Source organism: Rhinoraja longicauda, chromosome 2 (genome assembly GCF_053455715.1).
Source record: "Rhinoraja longicauda isolate Sanriku21f chromosome 2, sRhiLon1.1, whole genome shotgun sequence".
Classification (NCBI taxonomy): domain Eukaryota; kingdom Metazoa; phylum Chordata; class Chondrichthyes; order Rajiformes; family Arhynchobatidae; genus Rhinoraja; species Rhinoraja longicauda.
The window spans coordinates 29,273,701-29,299,422 of NC_135954.1; the positions used below are offsets into that span (position 1 = coordinate 29,273,701).

Consider the following 25,722-nt stretch of genomic DNA (forward strand, 5'->3'; position numbering starts at 1 on the left):
AGATAGATTTTATAAAGGAGATGAGTTTGTACATTTGAAATGTTTCACAATCCAAATGTTGTCGGACAGTGGCCAAATACTGAGCTCTGTTAACGCTATGGGAAGGATGGCGAAGCAACCGAGCAGTCCTTAGATTAGTATTTATGCGCACTGCTTTTGTTAGAGTTATTCGACGTTTCATCTTCTGATTTAATTGTACAAATAACCTTTTGAACATTTAAAATGTATTTTGGGGAGTTAGTCAAATTTTAGCACTTAATTTGAACAAACCCGCTGACTCCTGCAAGATAGCCACCATCTAACTTTTTCAAACGTTTTCAGTGGGAGTTTCTTTGCATATTTTGGGATATTTTAATAACACATGCCTTGAATTGTGTGATTTATAGAAACACCCGGCGGACTGGTAATAAAGCCACTGAATTACGACAGATCTGACTGCCCACATACAAGTAACTGCAATAATAGGCAACGTTTTCCCCACCAGAATTTGTGTGCATCCAAACCTTTCCATGAAGCACAAAAATATCCCTTCATTTCTTTGGCTCGAATTTTTAAAGTTAACATTTCCATCTGATATATTTAACAAATTTGCTTGTTTGTTTATAATTAACATTTGGCCAATCGTAAGTATTAATCAGTAAGTGAAATAGAAATTGCCATTCTCAAGAATTACAGTTAAAAGCTCTTGGTAAAGCAAGACTTAAGAGTGACAAGATAGAGACCTTGGTGTTTTATATGTGAAGACCTACTCTTCCGCTTGATCTACAGAATACTAAAGGATGCGTTGGGGCATTGTATTACTACAAACAGAGGAAAGCAAATGAAAAGGTGTTTCCTAAACAAGGGATGAGAACCATTAAAAAGTGCATCGCCACAAAGCTAAACCAGTTTCAAGTGTATCAAGTCTGTAAAATATAGAAATCTAATTACTACTTTCAAATATTTAATTGAGCTGTCCTTGGATTGAGAGCATTTGTTTATGCAGGAATAGAATGAAATTAAAATAATTGAAAATAATTAGTTAAACCTTTTAGTTGATTTATTTTATTGTTAACAGTATTGGAATTCTATTAGTGACATATTTAATATCATAAAGGTTATAGAAGTTGTTTTATATTTAGAGACGTATTATTTATTGCAATAGATTTAATAAATGAAACTCTGAGGTAAACAGATATAGTGGAGTAATATAACAAGGTTAAGTATCTAAACTGTTGCAAAGGCCCAGTATGCAATCTGTAACAACTGCTGTTCGAATATGTTTAATATGTAACAATAATTATATATTTGCTTACACTTTTAGTTCCCATCCGCTTTGGCAAACGGTTTCCCAAATCTGTGGGGATCATTGCATTGGCAATGTGCATGTGCAGGTCTAAGCAGGGCATCTGCCCAGGCTCCTGCTATCACTTTAACCCCTGAGCTGCTGCTGCTCTGACGTCAGAGCCGTAGGAGAAGCTGGGACACAGGCTGAGTGCCGCGGGAAAATTTCCTTCTGAAACACCTGCAGAGTATAGCACCAATCAAGATTGCAAGTAAATGGGAACGAGGTTTTGTCATGGTTCTCTTAGGACTTTATTCGCCTTCACGTTAAACAAAATGACCAACTGGTCCTACAGCATAGTGGAATACTGACACAAAAAAAGTCGCCATGCTCTCTTCATTGGACGAGGCGACGAATCTGTTTGTAAAGTGTATACAAAATGATTTACGTGCAGTTAAACCTGCAGGATTTATTGCCATTCAACCATTAGAAAATGCACGGAGAACATAAAAATAAAGCTTTGCACGAGACATGTGTGATTTTTCTGAACCAAGATCTCATGATCATTTTTCTCCCTGGGTTTCATAACTTAGTAGTCTTAAACATATTTTCTCTCAAATATTACAATATGTGTATGACTCAAACAATTATGTGCACCATTGTATCTTGATTTTGTTATTCCCTTTGGAATGACAATAATCCATATACTAGCCTGATTTAACAACTATTATTACAATAAAATAGTCTGACATCAAGACTTTATTCCAAATAAAGTACGCTGAAGGCTATATGAATTCAATATATGTTTTTCATACTTCGTGTCATGTTGCAGAAGGCTAAGAATTGTAAATAGTATTTATATTTAAAAAGATGGCAATATAAAATACCTATGTAATTTCTCAGAAATTATAGATTGGGCGATTGACATATATTGGGCATATTAATACATATATTAAGCTCTAGGTTTCCTTTGGAGAACAAGAAACTGCAGATGATGGAAACTTGAGCAAAACGCAAAATCCTGATGGAACTCAGCGTGTCAAGCGTCATCTATGGAGGGAATGAACAGACAACGTTTCGGATTGATACCCTTTTTCAGACTATGGATTTCCATCTGTGGTTTAATTGTTAGTGTGCGTTTAGATCAGGAACAATGTTAAATTCCTGATAGAAATGTATGCAACTAAATTTATTGCAATCACAGAGATTGCAATAATGCTTGAATTTATTCAGCAATAACCCTTATTTTTGGCAGCCTAATGATAGTGTCTCAGATTATAAATTGAAACTGCAACAAGTGTCCAAGGAATCGCATTTATAACTTTGACCTCACCGTAATTTGAACAAGTTTCCAAACCTCCTGAATCAAGACAAGTTTTTATTTTATTTAGGGATTTATTTTGCACAGTAGAGAAATAAAAGATATATATTACAATAAATTAATTATCATGCGTAGAAAATATTTACGAGAAAACCCAAGATAATTATGTACCTTTAAACATTACTGGAATTGTAAACATTAGGAAGTTGATTAGCACTTATTTGATAAATTAGCCATTCCAGCAGTGTATTTTATACAGAACTATTAAAAATAATAAATATATAAATTAATGGTTCGTTGATTCACATATTAAAATACTCTTCACCTAATATCAACAATTACTTGTAATAATATATTAATTTTCATTAAATATAGAGGATTGATCATTGAAGTCCCTGCAGCGAATTACAAACTTATTGCACTTCTACGAGGCAAGGTCAAAGGGTGGTTCGTTCTCAATGTTATTTACAAAAGATTTGCTGTTAGATTTTCTGGGATCTTCTGGAGTCCAAACTTTTGCCGTCCTGATGATATTTTGTTCTTTAAGCTGTTTCTCGTCAGTCCACGACAAAGAGTGTCCTGCCAGAGGAGGCAGACCGTAGTCTGGGTCATTGTGAGATGGCGATCCTAGCAGGAAAAAAAGCAAAATAATCGTCAATACTTTTTACAAAATAACTAACTGTCCGAAGAAGTAGTTTGGAAACATATTTTCATTTTTGTTAAAAAACAATTTAGTCAGAGGAATTAAGTGCCAATGCATTACATCCGCATTTATAAAAAATTGATGTTCCACTGAAGAATCTGACGATCTGCAGCCAATGTAGAAACATGGTGCAGAATTAAAATGCCACCGTACTTACTTGCACCTCTATGGCAGATAATGACTTTTTTAGGTTGGACTGCAGGGTCGTTGTTTGGATTTCTTAAAGGCATGTCAGATTGAACAAGTTCGGTCAAGAAGTTGATGTAACCGATTGCCAGTCGGAGGGTATCAACTTTTGAAAGTCGTTTTTCATAAGGTAGCGTTGGTATGTGAGTCCGGAGACCCTCAAACGCATCGTTAATGGACTGCATGCGTCTGCGCTCCCGGACATTTGCAGCCTGCCTGAGGTGTTGCATTTCAACTTCTGAGCGGATCCTTCTGCGTCTCTTTGCAGCGCCATCGATTGTTTTAAACTGCGGGGACACCTCAGTGCTGTCGGGGCAGTCGAAGGAAAAGGGCGAGGAGGACGATGTGAAGGACAGGATGCCGGAGTCGCAGTGCTCCACATCCCGCGACAGCCTGTGCTCCTTGTAGTATTCGTTCATGTTGCTGCTCAGAAAGTCCACGTCGTTCTCCAGGAACTCGTCTGCGTCCAGGTGATGATGCCTGGGCGACTGGGCTGTGAACAGGTCTTCATCGTCGAAGTAGGCGGCGGAGAAGGTGTCGATGCCGGCGAGCTGCTCCAGCACAGTATCCATGGTGTTGCCCGGTAACGGGGAGCCGAGGGAGGGGGAGAGACTTGGGGGGGGGGGGGGGGTGGACTGGGGGAGAGAAACTGGGGGGGGAGAAACTGGGGGGGGGGGAGACTAGGGGAGAGACTGGGGGAGAGACTGGGGGAGTGAGTGACTGGGAGAGTGTGACTGGGGGAGACTGAGTGAGTGACTGGGGAGTGAGTGACTGGAGACTGAGTGACTGTGGGTGAGTGACTGGGACAGTGAGTGACTGGAGACTGAGTGACTGTGGGTGAGTGACTGGGACAGTGAGTGACCCGCAGGGGCGGCACGCGAGGCTTCTTATACCTCAGGGAGCGGCGCGTGCCGCCGGCCCCCGCCACAGCCAATGGGCAGCCCCTGCACCGTCCGCGGGTAGAGAGAGGGAGAGGGAGAGGGAGAGGGGGGGGGGGTGGAGAAAGGGAGGGATAGTGGAGGGGGTGATAGGGGGAGGGAGGGATGGGGTGGGAGGGATAGGGGGAGGGAGGGATGGGGTGGGAGGGATAGGGGGAGGGAGGGATGGGGTGGGAGGGATAGGGGAGGGAGGGATGGGGTGGGAGGGATAGGGGGTGGGAGGGATGGGGTGGGAGGGATAGGGGGAGGGAGGGATGGGGTGGGAGGGATAGGGGGAGGGAGGGATGGGGTGGGAGGGATAGGGGGAGGGAGGGATGGGGTGGGAGGGATAGGGGGAGGGAGGGATAGGGGGAGGGAGGGATGGGGTGGGAGGGATAGGGGGAGGGAGGGATGGGGTGGGAGGGATAGGGGGAGGGAGGGATGGGGTGGGAGGGATAGGGGGAGGGAGGGATGGGGTGGGAGGGATAGGGGGTGGGAGGGATGGGGTGGGAGGGATAGGGGGAGGGAGGGATGGGGTGGGAGGGATAGGGGGAGGGAGGGATAGGGGGAGGGAGGGATAGGGGGAGGGAGGGATGGGGTGGGAGGGATAGGGGGAGGGAGGGATGGGGTGGGAGGGATAGGGGGAGGGAGGGATAGGGGGAGGGAGGGATAGGGGGAGGGAGGGATGGGGTGGGAGGGATAGGGGGAGGGAGGGGTGGGGTGGGAGGGATAGGGGGAGGGAGGGAGGGAGTGAGAGAGTGAGTGGGAGAGGGATAGAGAGGGGGAGGGGGACGGGGAGGGAGGGAGAGTTAAGGATAGGTGGAAGGGGGAGAGAGATGAAGAAGGGATAGGGGAGGATAGAGGGAAGGAGAGGGAAGTGAGAGGGAGGGAAAGGGAGGGTGGAGGGGTTAGGGAGGAGGAGGGCGAGACGAGGAGGAGGGAGGAGGATGGATGGGGGTGTGAGAGAGAGAGGGGAGAGAGGGAGGAGGGACTTTGGGAGGGGAGGGAAGTGGAGGGAGGGAGAGAAAGAAGGTGAGGAATAGAGGGAGAGAGGGGAGAGGGGATGGAGGGAGAGGCAGGGGGAAATGGGAGAGGGAGGAGTGATTGAGGGTGAGGGATAGAGCAGGGAGGAAGAGAGGGGGAGGTAGAGAAGAGCAGAGGGAGGGAGAAAGAGGCAGAATGAGAGAGAGGAAGAATCAGGGGAAGAGGGGAGCGGGAGGTGATCAATGTGATAGAGGAATGAGGGGAGATGTGGATGACGAGAGTGGATGGAAATAGGTATGAGGGAGAGTGGAGTGAGGGAGAGAGAGCAGGAAGAAGGTGAGAGAGAGAGAAGGGGAGAGGGAGTGAGAAGGAGGAAGGGATGAATGAGATGTAGGAGAGAGAAAAGGAAGGAGTGAATGAGGGAGAGAGAAGGGGGGGACTGGGAATGGAGGGAGAGAATGAGGGATGGAGTGAGGAGGAGAAATGAAAGGGGATAAAGCAAGGAAAGAATGGAGGAAGAGGGGAGGTGGAGCAAGAGAGAGCTGAGAAGAAAGGGAATGAGGGAAGGGGAGGTGTGACGGAACAGGTGATAGGGAGAGATAATGAGGGAAGGGAGAGTTGGAGCAGTGATGGAAAGGGGAGAAATAAGGACAGAGATAAGAGGAACAAGGGAGACAAACAGCAGGAGAGGAGAAAGAGGAAAAGAGATGTTTGAGGAAATGAGGGATGAGAGAGGAAAGAAGAGTGGGCTTTTGATAGAGGGAGGGGGCAAAGGGGGAGGAAGGGAGGGAGTTGGAGAGTGAGTGGTAGAGGGATAGAGAGAGGGGGAGGGGGAGGGAGGGAGAGTTAATGATAGGTGGAAGGGGAGAGAGATGAAGAAGGGATGGGAAGGATAGAGGGAAGGAGGGAGGAGGTGAGAGGGAGGGAAAGGGAGGGCGGGGATAGGGAGGAGGAGGGTGCGACAAAAAGGGAGGGAAGGAGGAGGATGGAGGGAGGGGAGAGTGAGGGTGAGGGATAGAGCAGGGAGGAGGGGGAGGGAAAGAGAGGGAGAGGAGGTAGAGAAGAGCAGAGGGAGGGAGAAAGAGGAAGAATGAGAGAGAGGAAGATTCAGGGGACGAGGGGAGGGGGAGGTGATCAATGTGATAGAGGGTTACATTGATGATGTGATCTTTCCTCACACCCAGGAAAGAAAAGAGAGAAATATAGGAAAGAGGATGAGAGTGAGCAAGAAAGGGAAAATGGAAAATGGAGGGAGGGAGGTGGAGGAATGAATAGAGAGATGAATCAGAAAGAGAGAGGAGAGGAAGAGAGGATGGAGGAAAAGAAGAGAGGGGGACAGAATGTGAGTGAGAGAAGCAGGAAGAGGAGAGTGAATGAGGAAGAGGGAGAGAATGAGGGTGGTGAATAGAGGTGAGGTTTGGGGGAGGAGGGAGAGCAGTGGGGAAAAGAGGAGGGTGGAAGAGTGAAGGGGGATGTGAGATAAAAGGAGCGACAGAGGAGTGAGGAAAGCGGGGAACAGGAAGTGATAAGGAAGGGAGAGGATACAGGGAGAACATAGTGAGGTAGAATGGACCGTGTAGGATCAAAAAAGAGGAGTTGGGAAAGACAGAGGGAGAGAGTAAGCAAGAAAGGAAAGAGGAGTAGTAGGAGAGAGGGAGAGGAATGAGGGAGTAGGGATGTTGTGGGGAAAAGAGGAGGGAGGGAGCAGCAAAACAGAGAAAGAACCAGGAAGGAGAGAGAAGTGAGAGAGAGGGGGAAAGGAGGGAAAGGGATGGAGAAAGGACAGTGATGGAAAAATGGGGGAGAGAATGGTGTGTGAAGGAGTTAGGGGGTGGAAAGGAGTGGGGAGCGGTGAGTGTGCAACGGGAATGATGAGTCAGAGAAGAGGGAGGGTGTTGGATGGAGAGATGGTTGAGTGAGTAAAAAAGGAAAATTATGGTGTGGGAGAAGCAAAGAGGAGCAGGGAAACTAAACGGGGGTCGGGAGGAAAGGTAAAATGTGCATGAAGATGGAGCAGGCCAGGAAAGAGAGTGGGAAATGGAGGGAGTAGCAAGGGAGATGCAAAAAGAACAATAGGTAGTAAGAGGATAGAAGGGAAAAAGGAGCAAAGGAAAAGGGAATCAATGTGACAATGGAGTAATGGCTTGGGCAAATGGAATGAAGAATGAAAGGGAGAGAAATCAATGGGAGAGGACAGAGGGAACGAAAAAGCAAGGGACGTTTAGAAATGATGGTGAGGGGGTGGTGCGAGTGAGAAGCAAGGAGGAAGAGAGGAAAGTTGAAGAGAAAAGGTGTGAGGGAAAGTAAAAGAACAGAAGCTGAAGATTGGGAGATGAGGTTTAGTAAAGTAGATGAAGACAAAATGGAGTGGATGAAATGAAGAATGGGAGTCAAGGGATAGGAAAGATGAGATAAGATGAATGAGGATTATAAGAGATTAAGGGCAGATGGAGTGAAGGTGGAAGAATGGAATGTGGGAGGGAAAAAATGAATGCAGGCATGAGAGAAAAAAGAATGGGAAGGGAGGATTGGGGAGGGAGGCAGAGGTGTGTAAGGATGGATTGGGGAGGAAGGAAGAATGATAAATTGAGGGAATGATAACAGATCAAGGTGTAAAGAATTGTAAGTGGACAGGAAAAAGGTCTGAGGAAGAGAAAGAAACGAAGAGGAGGGAATTAGTGAGAAGATTGAGTGGATTCTTGGACAAGGCAAAGGGAGGAATGAAGGCATGAAGGAGGAAAGAGGGAGAGGGAGATGGAGAGAAGGAATTGAGTAATGAGGTTTTTAGGAGCAAAGGGGATTGTGTTAGGGAAGAGCAAGCCAAAGTGAGAGAAGGTAAATGGAAATAGCAGGGAGTCTATAGTGAGAGAGCAAAAAAAAGGATGGTGCAAGAGGTAAGGTAGAAGAAGTAGAGCAAAGTATAAGAGTGGATAGAAAAATGGATACAAGAGAGAGAGCAGTGGGAGAGGAGTGTGAGTGGGAGAATTGTGGTAGAAGAAGGGGAAGAGAATGATAAGAGTGAAGGGATGGAGTGAGGGAGGAAAGAGAGGAGAATCATAAGGGGATCTGAGTGATGGATCTGAGAAGAATGGAAAAGGAGCCAAGGAAAGATGAGGGAAATTGAAGGGAGGTAAATGGAAGGATTGATTAAGATAATTATGCTAGAGGAGAAAGATAAACTGAAGAAGAAACAAATGAGGGAGGAGAGAGAGGACAGATTGGCATAAAGATGTGAAGGACTAAAAATAAGCTGTTGGAGGGAGATAAATGAAGAGATGGGTGGGGGGGGAATAAGTGTAAGAGAAAAGAGAAGACTGAGAGACATTGAAGGATAGAGGAAGGTTGAGGAAAGGAGTATAGGAAGAGGTAAATAGTCCAGATATGAGTGGTTGAAGTAGAAAGGAAGGTGGGATAAGGGGAAAAGAGAAGGATCACAGGAGTAATGAAATGGATGAGAAGAAAATGGGTTGGGAAGAGTGGGGGGAAATGGGGAATGAAGAATAAGGGGAGACAGAAATGAGGGGAGACAGAATTTATGAAGATAAGGTGGAGTTAGAAGTGGATGAAAAGGAGAGGGAAAGTAGGAGAAAGAAACAGGCACGAGCAAAATTGGAGGGTGGGACAGGGAAAGAGGGATAAAGTGAGAAGGAGGAGATATAGAAAGCAACTGTTGGAAGGGGAAGGAAGGAAGATGGCAGGAACATAGAGAAAGAAATGGCAAGAAAATTTGGAATGGAGCAAGGAAGACAGAAGATGGGGAGCGGTTAAAGAATAGGGAGACTGGAAGAGATAGTAAAGTATATGAAAGGTACCGAGGTTAAAATTGAAATAGGTGGAAGGAATGATATACTGTACATAGACCGAAGGGTAGAGAGATAGAGAGGGTGAAAAATATGTGTAAAAAAAGAAACAGTCGAGATTTTGTGTATTTGTAGAAAGGTATTTGTGTATTTTTAAAAAGGTATTTGTGCAAAGGTAAGGAGGAGAGTGAAATATAAATAGAGGATGAGATGGATAGAGAATGATTGGTACGGTGATGACGATAAAGAAAGAAAGATAGTAGCATAGAAAGATAAAGGGAGGTCATTAGAGAAGGGGGCAGAGAGAGAGTGACAGGCACATCATAGAGATAGAGGGGAAGGGCTGCTGCCAGTGATAAAGGAGAGTGACTGAGGGTGAAGAACTGTGAGAAGTATCGACAGACATCTATTATAAACCCACTGACTCCCACAACTATCTCGACGACACTTCCTACCCTGCTTCCTGCAAAGACTATCCCCTACTTCTAATTCCTCTGTCTGCATCGCATCTGCACCCATGATGAGGTGTTCCATAGCAGGACATCCGAGATGTCCCCGTTCTTTAGGGAACGGGGGTTCCCCTCTCCCATCACAGATGAGGCCCTCGCTCATGTCTCCTCGGTACCCCGCAGCTCCGCCCTTGCTCCCCCTTCCCCGAGGCGCAACAGAGACAGAGTCCCCCTAGTTACCTTTCATCCCATCAGCCGTCGCATACAACACGTCATCCTCCGAAATTTTCGCCACCTCCAACGGGATCCCAACACTAGCCACATCTTCCCACCTCCTCCCCTTTCCGCCTTCTGCAGAGATCGTCCCATCACAAATCCTTGGTTAACTCATCCCATCCCACCCAAACCATCCCCTCCCCAGGAACCTTCCCCTGCAACTGCAGAAGATGCAACACTGGTCCCAATACCATTCCCACACTAACCTTTCTGTCCTGGGTCTCCTCCATTGTCAGAGTGAGGCTAAACGCAATTTGGAGGAACAGCATCTCGTATTTCACTTGGGCAGCTTAAGCTCAGTGGTATGAATATCGATTTCTCTAAATTCAAGTAACCACAGCATTCCCTCTCTCTCTATCTCTCCCCCACCCGTCATACTGGCTTTTCACCCTACAAACAGCTTACAATGGCCCGTTTCCTTTATCATCATTACTTTTTAATATCTTTCATTCAGTGTTCTTTATCTCTCTACATGATCATCTATATCTCTCGTTTCCCTTATCCCTAACGAGTCTGAAGAAGGGTCTCGACCCGAAATGTCACCCATTCCTTCCCTCCAGAGATGCTGCCTGTCCCGCTGAGTTTCTCCAGCTTTTTGTGTCTATCATTGTGAGAAGGATTTGATAGGAAGATAATATGACAGGGGGTGAGACAATGAGAATGATTAACACGTTATTGGTGGATTGCAGAGGGAAATAAAGAGTAGAAGAAGGGTCTTTTTTATTCATTTAAGCTATTTGAGCTTCTCAGGTTTCACATAGAACACCTCATTTTCGAACATGTCCAGTACATTTAACGTGATCCCACCACCAGTCATACCTTCCCATCCCTATTCCTTTCAGCTTTCCAGATACCGTTCGGTCCGCAACTCCTTGGTTCACTTGTCCCTTCCCACCTAAACCACCCCCTCCCCAGCTATTTTCTGTTGCAAATGCACCTGTTCCTCTAACACCTTTCCCTATAGCTCCTCCCTCGCATCCATCCAAGGACACCAGCAACCCCTCCTGGTGACACAGAGGTTTACGTGCGCCTCCTCTACTGCATCCGGTGCTCCAGCTATGGGCTCCTTTATATTGGCAAGAGAAGCATTGACCCGACGACTGTTTCACCAAACACTGATCTTTTGCCAGAGTGAGGACACATGCAAACTGGAGGAACAGCACCTCATATTCTGCTTGGGTAGCTTCCAACCATAATGTTATGAACATCAAATTCTCCAATTCTAGTTAATTAATCCACAAACAACACCCTCCCCCTTCTCCCCTACTTTACCAGACCCCCCCCCCCCCCCCCCCCCCCCTCCACCCCTCTCTTCCCTGTGACCCATGTGGACAGCCCATTTATCCATATTCCTCTATCTGGCTTCACAATTTTCACTTCTATCCTTATCTCAAGCCTTTATCCAATCATCAGCTTAAGGAAAACTCACATCATCTGCATCCGCCTATCACTCACCAGGCTTTGTCAATAGACAATAGACAATAGACAATAGACAATAGGTGCAGGAGTAGGCCATTCGGCCCTTCGAGCCAGTACCGCCATTCAATGTGATCATGGCTGATCATTCTCAATCAGTACCCCCTTCCTGCCTTCTCCCCATACCCCCTGACTCTGCTATCCTTAAGAGCTCTATCTAGCTCTCTCTTTAATGCATTCAGAGAATTGGCCTCCACTGCCTTCTGAGGCAGAGAATTCCACAGATTCACAACTCTCTGACTGAAAACGTTTTTCCTCATCTCCGTTCTAAATGGCCTACCCCTTATTCTTAAACTGTGGCCCCTGGTTCTGGACTCCCCCATTGGGAACATGTTTCCTGCCTCTAACATGTCCAACCCCTTAATAATCTTATACGTTTCAATAAGGTCCCCTCTCATCCTAAATTCCAGTGTATACAAGCCTAGCCGCTCCAGTCTTTCAACATATGACAGTCCCGCCATTCCGGGAATTAACCTAGTAAACCTACGCTGCACACCCTCAATAGCAAGAATATCCTTCCTCAAATTTGGAGACAAAAACTCCACACAGTACTCCAGGTGTGGTCTCACTAGGGCCCTAAACAACTGCAGAACGACCTATTTTCTCCTATACTCAATTCCTCTTGGTATGAAGGCCAACATTCCATTGGCTTTCTTCACAGGCTACCCCTGCTCTCTTCCAGCTTTCTCCCCCCACCACAATCAGTCTGAAGAAGGACCTTGACCCAAAACATCACCCATCCATGTTCTCCAGTAAAGCTGCCTGACCCATTACGTTATTCCAGCACTTTGTGGCTTTTTTCACTTTCCTTATGTGGTTTGGCTGCTCCAGTGATTTGAGCTATAATACCATAAAATCACGTAACGTAGAACATTACAGCACAGGAAGAGGCTCTTTGGCCCATGATGTCTGTGCTGAATGCAATGCCAAATTAAATGCCTCTTAATATTACTATTGTTTCTGTTTCTGCTACTCCCCTACTGCTGACGATCTCTAATAACTCCTTGTCTTTTCAAATGTACATAAATTCTGTCCCCAAGAATTAGAATTTTCCCCAATAATTATCATTTCCCTGGTATCTGGCCTGTAGATACCTAGTTTATCTCTGTTACACTTCTTAACTAAAGGACTAACAGTCCTTTAGCTATCCTCCAGACTTCTAGTACCTTCCCTGTAGCTAATGAAGATGTTAAAATTTCCACCAAGGCCCCAGCAATCTCCTCCCTTGTTTCCCTTAGATTCTAGAATAGATCTCATTTGGCCCTGGGTTTTTATCCACCCTTATACATTCCAAGACAAACAACATCTCAACGTTCTTAATACTCCAGTCTATCAACATAGCTCTTCCTGAATTTACGATCTTTCATGTCCTACTTCTTGGTGAATACAAATTAGAAGAATTAACCCACCCACATACCCTGGTTCCTAACATACCCACCCACATAGCCTCACCCACATACCCTGGTTCCTAACATACCCACCCACATAGCCTCACCCACATACCCTGGTTCCTAGCATGAATTTGGTCTCTAAGTCCATTGTCCATTTGGTCCATAGTAATCCTTTTGCTTTGAATATACTTAGAGAATGACTTAAGATTTGCCTTAATCTTATCTTTTAAACATTTTTATTTATATTTAGCTATAGTATATTTCAAAGCCTCTTTTTACCCTTTCTTTCTTGAGTACTCTTCCACACCCTCAATATATTTTTCAAAAAACTAATTTGATTGTAGCTTTAATTTCAGACTGTGCATAGCTTTAACACTCTACTTGACCCTGCCCTGAGTTTTCTGCATCATATTCTCTCCATCACAAAACTTCCACATCAGTTGCAAAAAGCAAACAGCAGGAGGAATTCAATGGGTCATGCAGCATCTGTAGGGGGAATGGGTAGACGATGTTTCAATTCACAACCCTTCTTCAGACTGATGGAGTGGGGGGGGGGGGGGGCAACAGCTGGAAAAGAGAGGTGAGGGTGGGGCAAAGCCTGACCAATGATTGGTAGAATCAGAATCAGATGAGGGGGGTGATTGGCAGATGCAAAGAGTAAGTGAATAAGGTGTGAGGTGAAAAGGAGACAAAAGGATGTCAGATAAGGAAAGAAGAGGACAAGTAAAGCTGGAGGAAGGGATGTGAATGGAATTGTACAGCAGGGGGGAATCAGATGAAAATATGGGACTCCAGTATGGGAGATGAGCAAACTGAGAAGTGGAAAAGAGATGAGTGATAGTGATTGGAGAAAGTGGGAGAAACATGTCCATATTTGTACAGGAGCAGGGGAAATAAGAGCGAAGGTTGGGGGTATTGCTTGAAATTGGAGAATTCAATGTTCATGCCTTTGGATTGTAAGCTACCCAAGTGGAATCTGAGGTGCTGTTCCTCCAGTTTGCATTAGGCCTCACTCAGTCAATATGGAGAAGGCCAAGGGCAGAAAGGTCAGTATAAGAATGGGAAGGGGTTAAAATGGTCAGCAACCGAGGGACCCAGCAAGCTTTGGCAGACAAAGCACAAGCGTTTGGACAAATGGATGCCTGGTCTACGTTTTATCTTACCAGTGTAACCTAGGCTACATTGGATGAGCCAAGTGCAATAGACGAGGTTGGAAGAGGTGCATGTGAACCTATGCCTTACCTGGAAGGGCAGCTGGGGACCCATGATTGAAGTGAAAGTAGAGCTGTAGGGTGAGGTATTTTATCTCCTGCTGATGCAGGGGAAAGTGCCTGGTGAAGGACCAGATTGGGTGGCAAGGGATGAGCGACCAATGAGTTGCAGAGAGAGTTGTCTCCATAGAAAGCATAAAATGGTGTGGTTGGTTGATGTGACTCATGATGGGATCACATTGAAGGTGATGGAAATGGCACTGAATGATGTGTTAGAAGCAGAGGCTGATGGGGTGAAAGGTGTGGATAAAGGGAATTCTACTATCTGAGACGAAGGGGAGTTGCAGCAGAACTGTGGGCTACAGAGGAGACACTGGTAAGGACTCCATCCACAACATCGGGGGGGGGGGGGGGGGGGGGGGATTTTTACTAAAGAAATGTGATATCTCAAATGTCCTCGCACAGGGGTGTCAAACTCATTTTAGGTCACGGGCCGGAATGGGCCAAATGCGACTTCATGCGAGCCGGATCAGTTGTGCACGTGCGAACGCACGCACGTGTGCTCCCACAGCTATCGTTGCCTTCATTTTTTCAACCTGCTCTCATGTGTCTCAGTCTCTGCTATAACTACAAAGTGTCTCACTCTACGAATTTTGTTTCTTATGAAGAAGATTGCCCAGCAAGCATTACTTTTATAATTGGTATCTAGGCCCTAGATAGAGTGGATGTGGAAATAATGTTTCCAGTAATAGGAGAGTCTAGGACGAGAGGTCACAGCATCAGAATAAAAGGTTGTACATTCAAAATGGAGATGAGGAGGAATGGGTGGCGAATCTGTGGAATTCATTGTTACAGACAGCGGTGAAGACCAAGACATTGGGTATTTTTGAGGCAGAGATTGATAGGTCTTGATTAGGTTACAGGGAGAAAGAAGACAATAGAATGTGGTTAAGAGAGAAAATAGATCAGCCATGGTTGAATGGCAAAATGGTAATTTGACAGGTTAAATGGCCTAATTCTGTTCCCCTGTCCTATAGCCTTCCTACATATAACCATATAACCATATAACAACTACAGCATGGAAACAGGCCTGTCCGGCCCTACCAGTCCACGCCGACCATTCTCCCTGACCTAGTCTCATCTACCTGCATTTAGACCATAACCCTCTAATCCCCTCCTATCCATATACCTATCCAATTTACTCTTAAAGAGTGTTTATGTTTTATCCACAATGGGCTGGCTGGGTGGTGAACAGCCAAACAGCAGCTACCTGGCAAGGTGAAAGATAGTCTGTCCATCATCTCACCTGAAGGCCCCGCTCCCCATCCTTCTCCTTATGTCTTTCTTCCTTCCCTTCGCATCCTCTCCCTTCACCTCTCATGTCCTTCTCTACCCTCAACTTCTCCCTTACCTGCCCTCTCTCTTTCCTCAGCCTATCCCTTCTCTCATCCCCACTTCCTTCCTTCCAACTGCTCCCCCACTTCATCCTTTCTCTTTCCTTACCTCATCCCTAAATCCCCTCCCATCCCTCATCCTTAAACACCACTCCTTCTCCCATCTGCTCCCTTCCTCACCCACTCCCCCCCTACTTCCTTCTTTACCACCTACTCCCCCACTCCCCTCCCTCGACACCCCCTCTTCCCTTCCTCATCCCTAAAAACCCTGCCTTCCCTCATCTGCTCCCCCTCCCCTTCCTTTACCACCACCTTCTCCCTTCTCTTCCCTATTCCCGCATAACTACCAGCATGTCTTCACATCTCACCTAACCTTAACCCAAACCCAAAGCCCCCACCCTGGCCAAGGTCGACTGGAAAAAGATCCCAGCAGGAATGACGGTGGAACAGCAATGGCAGAGAATTCCACAGATTCACAACTCTCTGGGTGAATTTTTTTTTCCTCATCTCCGTTCTAAATGGTCTACCCCTTATTCTTAAACTGTGGCCCCTGGTTCTGCATTCCCCCAACATCAGGAACATGTTTCCTCCTTATCCTTATAAATTCCAGTGCAGACAAGCCCCGTCTCCATTCTTTCGACATATGACAGTAACCTCGTGAACCTACGCTGCACTCCCTCAATAGCAAGAATTTCCTTCCTCAAATTTGGAGACCAAAACTGCACGCAATACCCCAGGTGTGGTCTCACCAGGGCCCTGTACAACTGCAGAAGGACCTCTTTGCTCCTATACAACTCCTCTTGTTATGGCCAACATGCCATTAGCTTTCTTCACTGCCTGCTGTACCTGCCTCCTTATTTTCAGTGACTGATGTACAAGGACACCCAGATCTTTTTGTACTTCCCCTTTTCCTAAGTTTACAGCATTCAGATAATAATCTGCCTTCCTGTTCTTGCCACCAAAGTGGATAACCTCACGCTCACCCAACCTGTCCAAGTCACCCTGTATCCTCATAGCATCCTCCTCACAGTTCACACTGCCATCCAACTTTGTGTCACCTGCAAATTTGCTAATGTTACTTTTAATCCTTCATCTAAATCATTAATGTATATTGTAAACAGCTGCGGTCCCCGCATCGAGACTTGTGGTACGCCAGTAGTCACTGCCTGCCATTCTGAAAGGACCCGTTAATCCATACTCCTTGTTTCCTGTCTGCCATCCAATTTTCTATCCATGTCAATACCCTACCCCCAATACCATCTGCTCTAATTTTGCCCACTAATCTCCTATGTGGGACCTTATTAAAAGTTTTCTAAAAGTCCAGGTACACTATATCCACTGGTTCTCCCTTGTCGATTTTCCTAGTTATATCCTCCAATAATTCCAGAAGATTAGTCAAGCATGATTTCCACTTCATAAATCCATGCTGATGGAGCAAATGAGAATATGGAATGGTGTCCTTACAATGGGCAGGGTGGGCGGAGGTGTAGTCCAGTTAGTTATGGGTGTCAGTTAGTTTATAGTAGACATCAGTTGATGGTCTTATTGGGTCTCTGTGCAAGGAAGAGCCGGATTGTCCTGAGGCCTTACTGGTGGTGAATGAAGGTGTAAAGTGACTGGATGTCCATCGTATAAATGAATGTAGATGCGAGATCAGCTCCGCACTCTACTGATGGGAGGACAGTTCAGTTGCCTGATAACTGCAGAAACTGTTCCTGAATCTGGAGGCATGCTTTTTCAAACTTCTGTACCTCTTGCCTAATGAGAGAAGGGAGAGTGGAGAAGAGGGAATGACCGGGTTGAGGCTGGTCCTTTATGATGCTGGTGGCCTTGCCGAGACACTGTGAAGTGTTGATGGAGTCAGCGGAAGAGAGTTTGGTTTGCATGATGGTCAGGGCCGTGCCCACAACTCCCTGAAATTTCTTAGTCTTGGATGCTGTTCTCAAACCATGCTGTGATGCATCCTGATAAAATGCTTTATAAGGCACATCTGTAGAAGCAGACAAGGAAAAAAAGAATCCCTTACAGCCAGCACCTGAAGTCAGGATTGAACCTGGGTCTGTCGCTGTAAGGCAGCAATTCTAGCGCTGCACCACTGCGCCACTGCACCACTGCACCACTGCACCACTGTCTTCTCATCCTTCCAACCAAAATATGAACATGGAACATAGAATAGTATAACGCAGGATTAGGCACTTTGGCCCATAATGTCTGTGTCAAACAGGACATGAAGATAAACTAATCTCATCTGCTTGTGCATGATCCCATCCCTCCATTCATCACATATCCATGTGTCTATCTAATATGCTCGTAAACACCACTATTGTCTTTGCCTCAACCACTTTCCAGTTTCCATTCCAGGCACCCACCAACAATGTGTAAAATAAATTGCCTTGTACATCTGACTATTCTATGTATGCCTTTCATCATTTTATAAACTTCTATCTGGTCCAGCAACGGCTGCCTCGCCAACTGTCTGTCTGTCTGTCCCTTCCTTCTTTGTGTTTAAATAGTATGTGTTAAATGCATATTTTTAGTGATCTTTAGCTTGTTTTATGTGGGGGCTGGGGGCTGGGGGCTGGGGGGGGTGGGGGTGGGGGGGTTGGGTGAAACGTTTTCTAATCTCTTACCCCGACGGAGATGCGATTTTTTTCCGTATTGTATCTCCGTCCATACTGCGGCCTAACATCGAGGAGTTGGTGGCCTTTGCTGGAGACCGACTTTTGAGAGCTCCACTGCAGGGAGCCTACATCGCAGAGCCCGAGATCCCTTTGCCAGGGATCGACCCCGGAGCTCCAACCGTGGGTGCTTGCGGACTTAACATCACGGAACCCGCAGTCTCCGGTCAGAGACCGACTTCAGGAACTCCAAACCGCAGGAGCTTCGACGCCCCGACGCGGGGGTTTTGACTGCCTTGACGCGGGAGCTTCGATTGCCCCGACGCGGGGGCTTCGACCGACGGCTGCGGGAGGTTCGATCGCCCCGACGGATGGTTCAATTGCCCCGACCGCGGGAGAATAAAGAGGAAGAAGTTGGACGTTTTTGTCTTCCATCACAGTGAGTAATGTGGGGAAATCTGCTGTGGTGGATGTTTATGTTAATTTTTATGTAGTTGTGTGTCTTGTTGCTTTTTTTTTAGTATGGCTGTATCGTAATTCGCATATCACTGTACCTTAATTGGTACATGTGACAATAAAAGACCTTTGAAACCTTTGGTCTCCCCTCAACCTCCAGCGCTGCAGAGTAAAAGATCCAAGTTCGTCCAACCTCTTCTTGTAGCTAATACCTCCTAATTCAGGCAGCATCCTTTGTTAACCCTGTTTTGCCACATCTCCAAACCCTCCTCATCCTTCCAGTATTGCGGTGACAGGAACTGCATGCAACACTCCATATTGGCCTAACCAAAGTCTTATAGAGCTGGATCATGACTTTAGTTTTAGTTTAGTTTAGATATACAGCATGGAAATAGGCCCTACGGCCCACCGAGTCCACGCCAAGCATCATTCAGTGGACACTGGTTCTGTGTTATACTAGCTTCTCATCTGCTCCCTACCCACAAGGAAAAGGTGAAGGCGGAGCCAGAGGTTGGAGGATGATAAGCATGGACACACGGCCAGCAGTGCTTGAATCTGAGAAGTAAAGAAGGTGATAATGGGAGCTATTAAGGGAGAGGTGAAGGGCAGATGGAACCAGATGGAGATATGGACTGTGAAACGTGTGGGCATTAGAGGGACGGAAGCAAAAGGGGAACAGGGACAAAAATGGGTGGAGGAATAGCTGAAGGGGGATTATGGGAAAAGGGACCGGAGGTGAATCTGAAGGAGTGAGAGATGGCAACACAGGCGACAATAGTTAGCTGAAATTGGACAATTTAATGTTCATAGTATTAGGAGTAGGAATATGAAGTTCTGTTCTTCTAGATTAAAAATAATATGTTTCTGAGCTTAAATCTTTGGGAACCACAGCCATTGCAACTATTTCTGCACTTTTACTCACAGGTTGTTTTCCTGATCCTGCTGAATATCACCTCCTACCATCCTACCAATCAACTCGTCAATTCCTGTATCATGAACTTCTTGTGGATTATCATCAGTGAGAAAATTAACCAGACCAGCTATGACCTTCTGAAGGGCAATTAAGGAGGGCAATCAAGTCTGGCTGCATTAATGAAATGATAATCCTCTGAAAATACTGTTCTGTGACACACCTGCTGACTTCAATGTGAATTGGCATACATACAAGAGTGTAATTAATCAATATCTGTAACTGAACAGTAACCAGTGGCCTATCAAAGTTATCAGAATGTTTGCTGACGGGAAAACCATACAATTGTATAATTGTCCCACCAGCATTGGATCCAAATTTTACAATTCTCTTATCTCTTCTTAATTCCCCATGATGTCCAGTACAAACTTGCAGGGATCTTTGTGCCTGTTGAGCGGTTTGCCATTTATGATTCCTGCACCTGCACCAACTTTTCCATTGATTGTGTGGATAAATCATATAAAGGATTAGGCATGATAAAAGATTCCACCCTTCTGTGAGAAATGCAGTTATTCTCTTCAATCCTCACACACGTACTAAAGCATAAGAAGATAACAGTAGAGGTGGGAGTAGGCCACTTGGTCTCTCAAAGTTGTTCTAGCCGTCAGCATTGTCTTGACCGACCTTCCATCCCAAATTTGCCAGTACTATCCCTGTTTCCCTGAATATACAAAAATAATCATTTTGTGAGATGCAAATGTGAGTGTTCACAATCACGATGCTCGAGACAATCTAGAGAAACAAGTATAGTTTATTTGCAAGTCTGCAGAGTTGGGTGCCTCTCCTCTCGAGACACACCGAGGTCGGGAAAATCCCTTCTTTTTATTCACTTCACTTTACAATTGTCACACCTTAAATTCCTCCCCTCTGGACTCCTTCCAATCGGAGCACTGAGGTGCACAATCTAACGACACCGCCCCTGTTGCCTCCCACATCATACATCGCATGTGCATTTAAATTAGGCATCTTGTCATGCGGGGCGTTTTTGCAATATTCATTTATCTTATTAGGCAGGCGCAGTACAGAGTAGTTCATGCTCTCTCTCCTAGTGCTCTGGTTATCTTGCCCTTATCCTTGGAATGTCACCATTTGTTCTTGCGGTTCTTATCTAGCCGAGCACAGTCATGGTCCTTAGTTTAAATCAATTATCCCTTTTTACCTCTCTCTCACAATCCACCCTTTTTCTTATGCCACGCTACTTTGATTTATACTATTTCCTCCTTTTCTAGTGCTAGCAGCAGAGTCTTTGCCTCTCTATATTCCTCCTGCTGGTCATACTGTATTCTACAGGCCATCATGGCGATGTCGTTCTTTGTCAGGGCTGTCTCTATCAATCGCTGAGACAACCCCCGTATGCAGGGAATGATACAACATCCGAATAGACACAGCAACCCCATCATAACTACCACTGATGTTAGGGCTGATGTGCTTCCATTTCCCAAACCAGGAGTCTAGAAACCCGGTCCAGGAGGTGTCTACTCCAGAGTTCTCGGCCAATTCGATAGACAGGGAGGTGAGACTTGCTTGGGCCCTTGACACAGACCCATCAGGAGCAGTGTTGTTGGGGATGAAGGTGCAACATTGTTCCCCAAACATTACACACACCCCCCCTTTCTCAGCCAGTAGCATGTCCAAGGCCATGCGATTTTGCCAGGCCATTAGGCTGGTAGCTGTCAGTTGTTCTGCTAATCCTTCAACCGCATCTCAAGTGTAATTTATAAAGCGTTGTTGATTGTAGTACAGGTAGTTGATCCAGTCCACATTTTTATTAATTGTGGACCACCAGAAGAGTATGGACTCAAAGCCCGCAGCTATCTGGTTTCTGGCTTTGAATTCATCGGGTACCCCTCTTGGCACCCCTATTGCATCTATATAGATGTGTGTGTCGAATGATCCTCTCACCTCTCTCCTTTGTCGTCGGCCTCCTTCATTGAGTTTGACCGCATGTTCTACTGCTATGGTGAAGGGCATCATCAGTTGTGTGAGGGTACAGGTTCCCGTCCATGACCCTGGTAGCCGGGGCCACAGGGTATTTTCTCCGCACCACCACCAGACATCGGCTCTACTGACTATCTGCTTTCTCAGCCAGGAGCTACTGAACAGTGACCCCTGTTCCTCAGCTGTAATGTTATACGTCTGATTGCAGTTTAGCACCTCCCCTATTTCCTGTCCATCTGGGTTATATCTTGTATAGCACTCAAATCCCTCCTCCCCTAGGGGAATGGTGAATGGGGGCGGTCGAGGGTCTTTCCTTTGGCCCTTCGTGTTGTTGTTACTAGCCGGGAATGGGTAATGGTAGCTCTGGCAGGTCTCATTCTTTGGTAGTATGGGATTCGTGAATAGTTGTAGTATACATGACATAGCCCCAGGTGTCCTATTCCAATTCAGGGGAAATGGTACTGGGGCCAGCTGAGGCTTAGCTCCGGCGCAGGCATAGCAATTGGTTTGTTGCATACTTCTGGCCATGTACATCATCCAGGTAAGCCAGGTGTTGGTTCCCTTTCCCCCTGTTTGTATTCCCTCCCCATACAATTGCATTAATTCTATCTCTCCTGTTACTAACATTATCTTCAAATCCTTAGGCTCATATTCCGTGATGACATTGCTGACTACCGGTGGTGCTGGGGTTGCCCTGGGATCCCTACTCTGACTGTCATCTATCCGGAACATTTCCCCCTCATCCTCATATTTTACCATATATCCGTCCCGTTCTACCTCTATTTCAAACCTCAGGCATGCGTCCTTCCCTGTTCTATCTGCACATATCCAATACCTACCACTTTCCTTTATTTGAACCCTCTGTATGCTTACATATACACGTCCTGGCAATCCCTTGTTTGGGTTTTGATATACTCTCCACCTATCAGTTTGATAGGTGGACTTCTGGTTGAAGTGAATACCTCGCGCCAATTTTTAAAGGGATGGGTGCATACATACATTCTATAACCACACCACGATTTTCCTTTACATACATCAAATGGGATGGTGGTGGCCCTTCTATTCTGTGGTATAGTGATTTTTATACATGCTACATTACTCACAAGCTGGGTAACCACACAGCACCCGATCCACCAGCACGAAGTCTTCATTTTCCGTGCGGGGTTTTGGTGAATGCCAAAGTCAATGGCTCCCTTTCCTCCACGTACCGTCCACGGGCTGATATTGTCTGGTGGGGCCTCCACGGGACCCTTAAATCGACTTGCGTGTGTCCACCCTTTTTCTTTTGTTCGTACTGCTGTCTCGGTGGTTAATAACACAAGGTAGGGTCCAGTCCACCTAGGTTGCAACTTTTCTTCCTTCCACGTTTTTATTAGTACCCAGTCTCCAGCCTTGACTGAGTGAATCGGAAAATCCAGTGGCGGGCTCTGGGCCAGTAATCCTTTAGTTTTTAGTTCTGCAAGAGATTGGGATACTGCCAGTAAATAGTTCCTTAGGAACACGCCGTTCCCTGGTATTGTTGGGACCCCTTCTATCTTTCCTAAGTACGGGAGCCCGAATAACATCTCATATGGTGATACTCCTATGTCTTTCAGAGGTGCCGTTCGGATTCTTAACAAGGCTATCGGAAGGCACTTAGTCCAGGGGAGTCTCGTTTCCTCTACTAACTTGGTGATTTGGGTCTTAAAGGTGCCATTCATTCTTTCCACCTTTCCGGAACTCTGGGGATGCCATGGTGTATGCAATTTCCATTCAATTCCTAATGCTTCACATATCATTTTATGTGTTTTGGAGGCAAAATGGGTCCCTCTATCCGAGTCTATTGTTTCCACAATCCCATATCTGGGTATAATTTGCTCCAATAATACCTTGGCTACTGACTGTGAGGTGGCAGTTGCTGCAGGGAGTGCCTCTACCCATCTAGTGAAATGGTCCACTACCACTAACAGGTATTTCCATCTTTGTAGTCGGGGCAATTCGGTGAAGTCTATCTGTATTCTTTGGAAGGGCCTTATTGCCAATGGTTGTCCTCCTCCTGGGACTACTCTCATGATTTTCTTGTTGATTCGCTGACATATTACACAACCCCCTATGACTTGTTTGGCCATGGGATACATCCCACGGCAAGCGTAGGTCCTGAGGAGGGTATCAGAGGGCTTGGGTTCCCCAATGGCTTTGCCCGTGCAGCCTCCCTAATAACTCCCTTATAATTTCTTTGTTCAATAGCTGCTTTCCATCCGGTGTCCACCATTTCCCATTTGGGGTACGCCGGGCTCCCATTTCTCTCATGTGTTCCTGCTCTTTTTCACCAAAGATAGGTATCTTTCCTCGGGTTCCCTTAAAGGTATCAGTGACATCATTTCTACCGTCTGATCTGTGGCTGCTCTCTTTGCCACCTCATCCGCTGCCCTATTTCCTCGGGCTTCCAGGGTGTTACCCTTCTGATGCCCTGCCACATGTGCTATGGCTACCCATTCTGGTTTCTGCAAGGCCTCCAGTGTCTGTCCTATCAATTGCTCATGCACTAATTCTTCCCCCCCCCCCCCCCGAGCTGTTATCATTCCTCGCTCTTTCCAGATCTTCCCAAAGGTGTGTACTACCCCAAAGGCGTATTTTGAGTCGGTATACACTGTTCCTTCCTTTCCCTCCAATAGTTCCAAAGCTCTCATTAATGCGTATAATTCACAAGATTGGGCTGACCAACCACCAGGCAGCAGCCTGCCGCTTTCAATTTCCCCCATAGTTTCCCCATTCACTATACCATATCCACTATGTCTTTTTCCATCTATACACCTGGAGGACCCATCTATAAACCACCGGCTGCCCTCAGCCAGAGGTTGTTCTTCCAAATCTTCTCTACTTTTTGTCTGTAAATCTATTATTTCACTACAGCTGTGTTCTGGCTTCCCTGTCTCGTTTTCTCTTTCTTCGGGCGGGTACAGAAACTGAGATGGGTTTAAATTTTTGTCTGTAATCATGGTCAAATCGTCCTTTTCCATCAGGATAGCTTCATATTTTTAAATTCTAGAGTCCGTTAACCATCTGTTGGATTTCTGAGCCAATATTGTTCTCACCGTATGTGGGGTGGAGACCACCAAAACCCCCCCGAAGGTCAATTTCCTGCTCTCCTCTACTAGGACCACTGTGGCTGCCACTGCCTGTATACAGACAGGCCATCCTCATGACACTGCGTCCAATATTTTTGATAAAAATGCCACGGGCTGCCGGTTTCCCCCCCCCTCCTTTGAGTCAATACCCTGAAGGCTATCCCATTTTCCGCATTTACAAACAGATGTTGGGCAAGGCGTTTCTCAGCCCCTCTAGGTCTCGGGTCGCCCAAGGAATATACTGGGTTTGTCCTGCCTTTTTCAAAAGTAATGGCATCATTCTCCCCCTCAGCTCCTGTCTCTCGTTCACCATCTCCTGTTGTGGTTCTATCTGTATACTTTCCCACCTCATTCTTCTCTGGGCGTACCCCTGGCTTTCCTTTCTTTTCTTTCCATATCTTTTTCCATCTCCCTTATCTCTATCTCTAAGCATTTTATGGATGCCTCTATTTCCCTTCTACACTCCCTTGTTCTTTCCCCATCACTTTCTAATTCTGCTTCATTCTCAGTTTTGCCTTCTCTCTGATGCCTGCTGATTACTCACCTGTATTTCTGCGTTGTTGTCTCCCTCATACTCCTCATTTACTGCCTGACGGGTCCCATAAATCTTTCTGTCCCTGAGGTCCCTGAGGTCTTGCAGCCTTTTGATGTCTGCTTCTAGTTCCCGTGCTTCTTGCTTCATCCTTTCCTTTTCTCGTTGCCCCCTTCTCTGTCTATATTCCTTTATGTCTTGCTCATCGTTCCAAGTTGTGACTTCTCCCTCTATCTCCACTATTCCCTTTTACCAAAGGGCACTGCTTTGTTCCGTCCTGGCCGGAATAGGGAGGGGGATACCCAGGGACCCATAGGCTGGGGTACAGAGTTGATTTTTTTCTCCTGAAGCTCCTGACTTTCATGCTGTTTTGGGGGTCTTTCACCCTTGTTTGGGGTGGTATTCTTTTCCTGCTATGCTTTCCTCAGCCTTTCTCCTTCTATTCTAAACAATTTAAGTACGTCTAGTTCTTTTTCCTTTTTCGTTACTCGGGTTTCTGATTTATCCTTAGGCTTATAGTTCTTAATTAACACTTCCATTTCATCACACATGTTTATATCAAAATATAAATATATCAAAATTTATATCAACATTTATATCATATTTATATCATTCCGTGGGCCATTTCATAACCAATTTTTTGTCCTTTTTTTCCCCATTTCTCAGAGTGTTTTTTAATATCCTCTTTGGATACGGGGAACTTCCTACTTAGTAGTTCAACTGCAGTTA

The 25,722-nt window shown here is 46.0% G+C and overlaps 1 protein-coding gene across 1 annotated transcript; it reads right to left on the reverse strand.

The window, feature by feature from the left end:
- Positions 1-3,009: 3,009 nt before the first annotated feature.
- Positions 3,010-4,046, reverse strand: ptf1a (pancreas associated transcription factor 1a). Its single transcript, XM_078427625.1, has 2 exons — positions 3,446-4,046; positions 3,010-3,212 (listed from the first exon to the last, which is right to left on the reverse strand). Exons 1-2 carry the CDS (start codon positions 4,044-4,046, stop codon positions 3,010-3,012), a joined length of 804 nt encoding a protein of 267 aa, XP_078283751.1.
- Between the last annotated feature and the right edge of the window lie 21,676 nt (positions 4,047-25,722).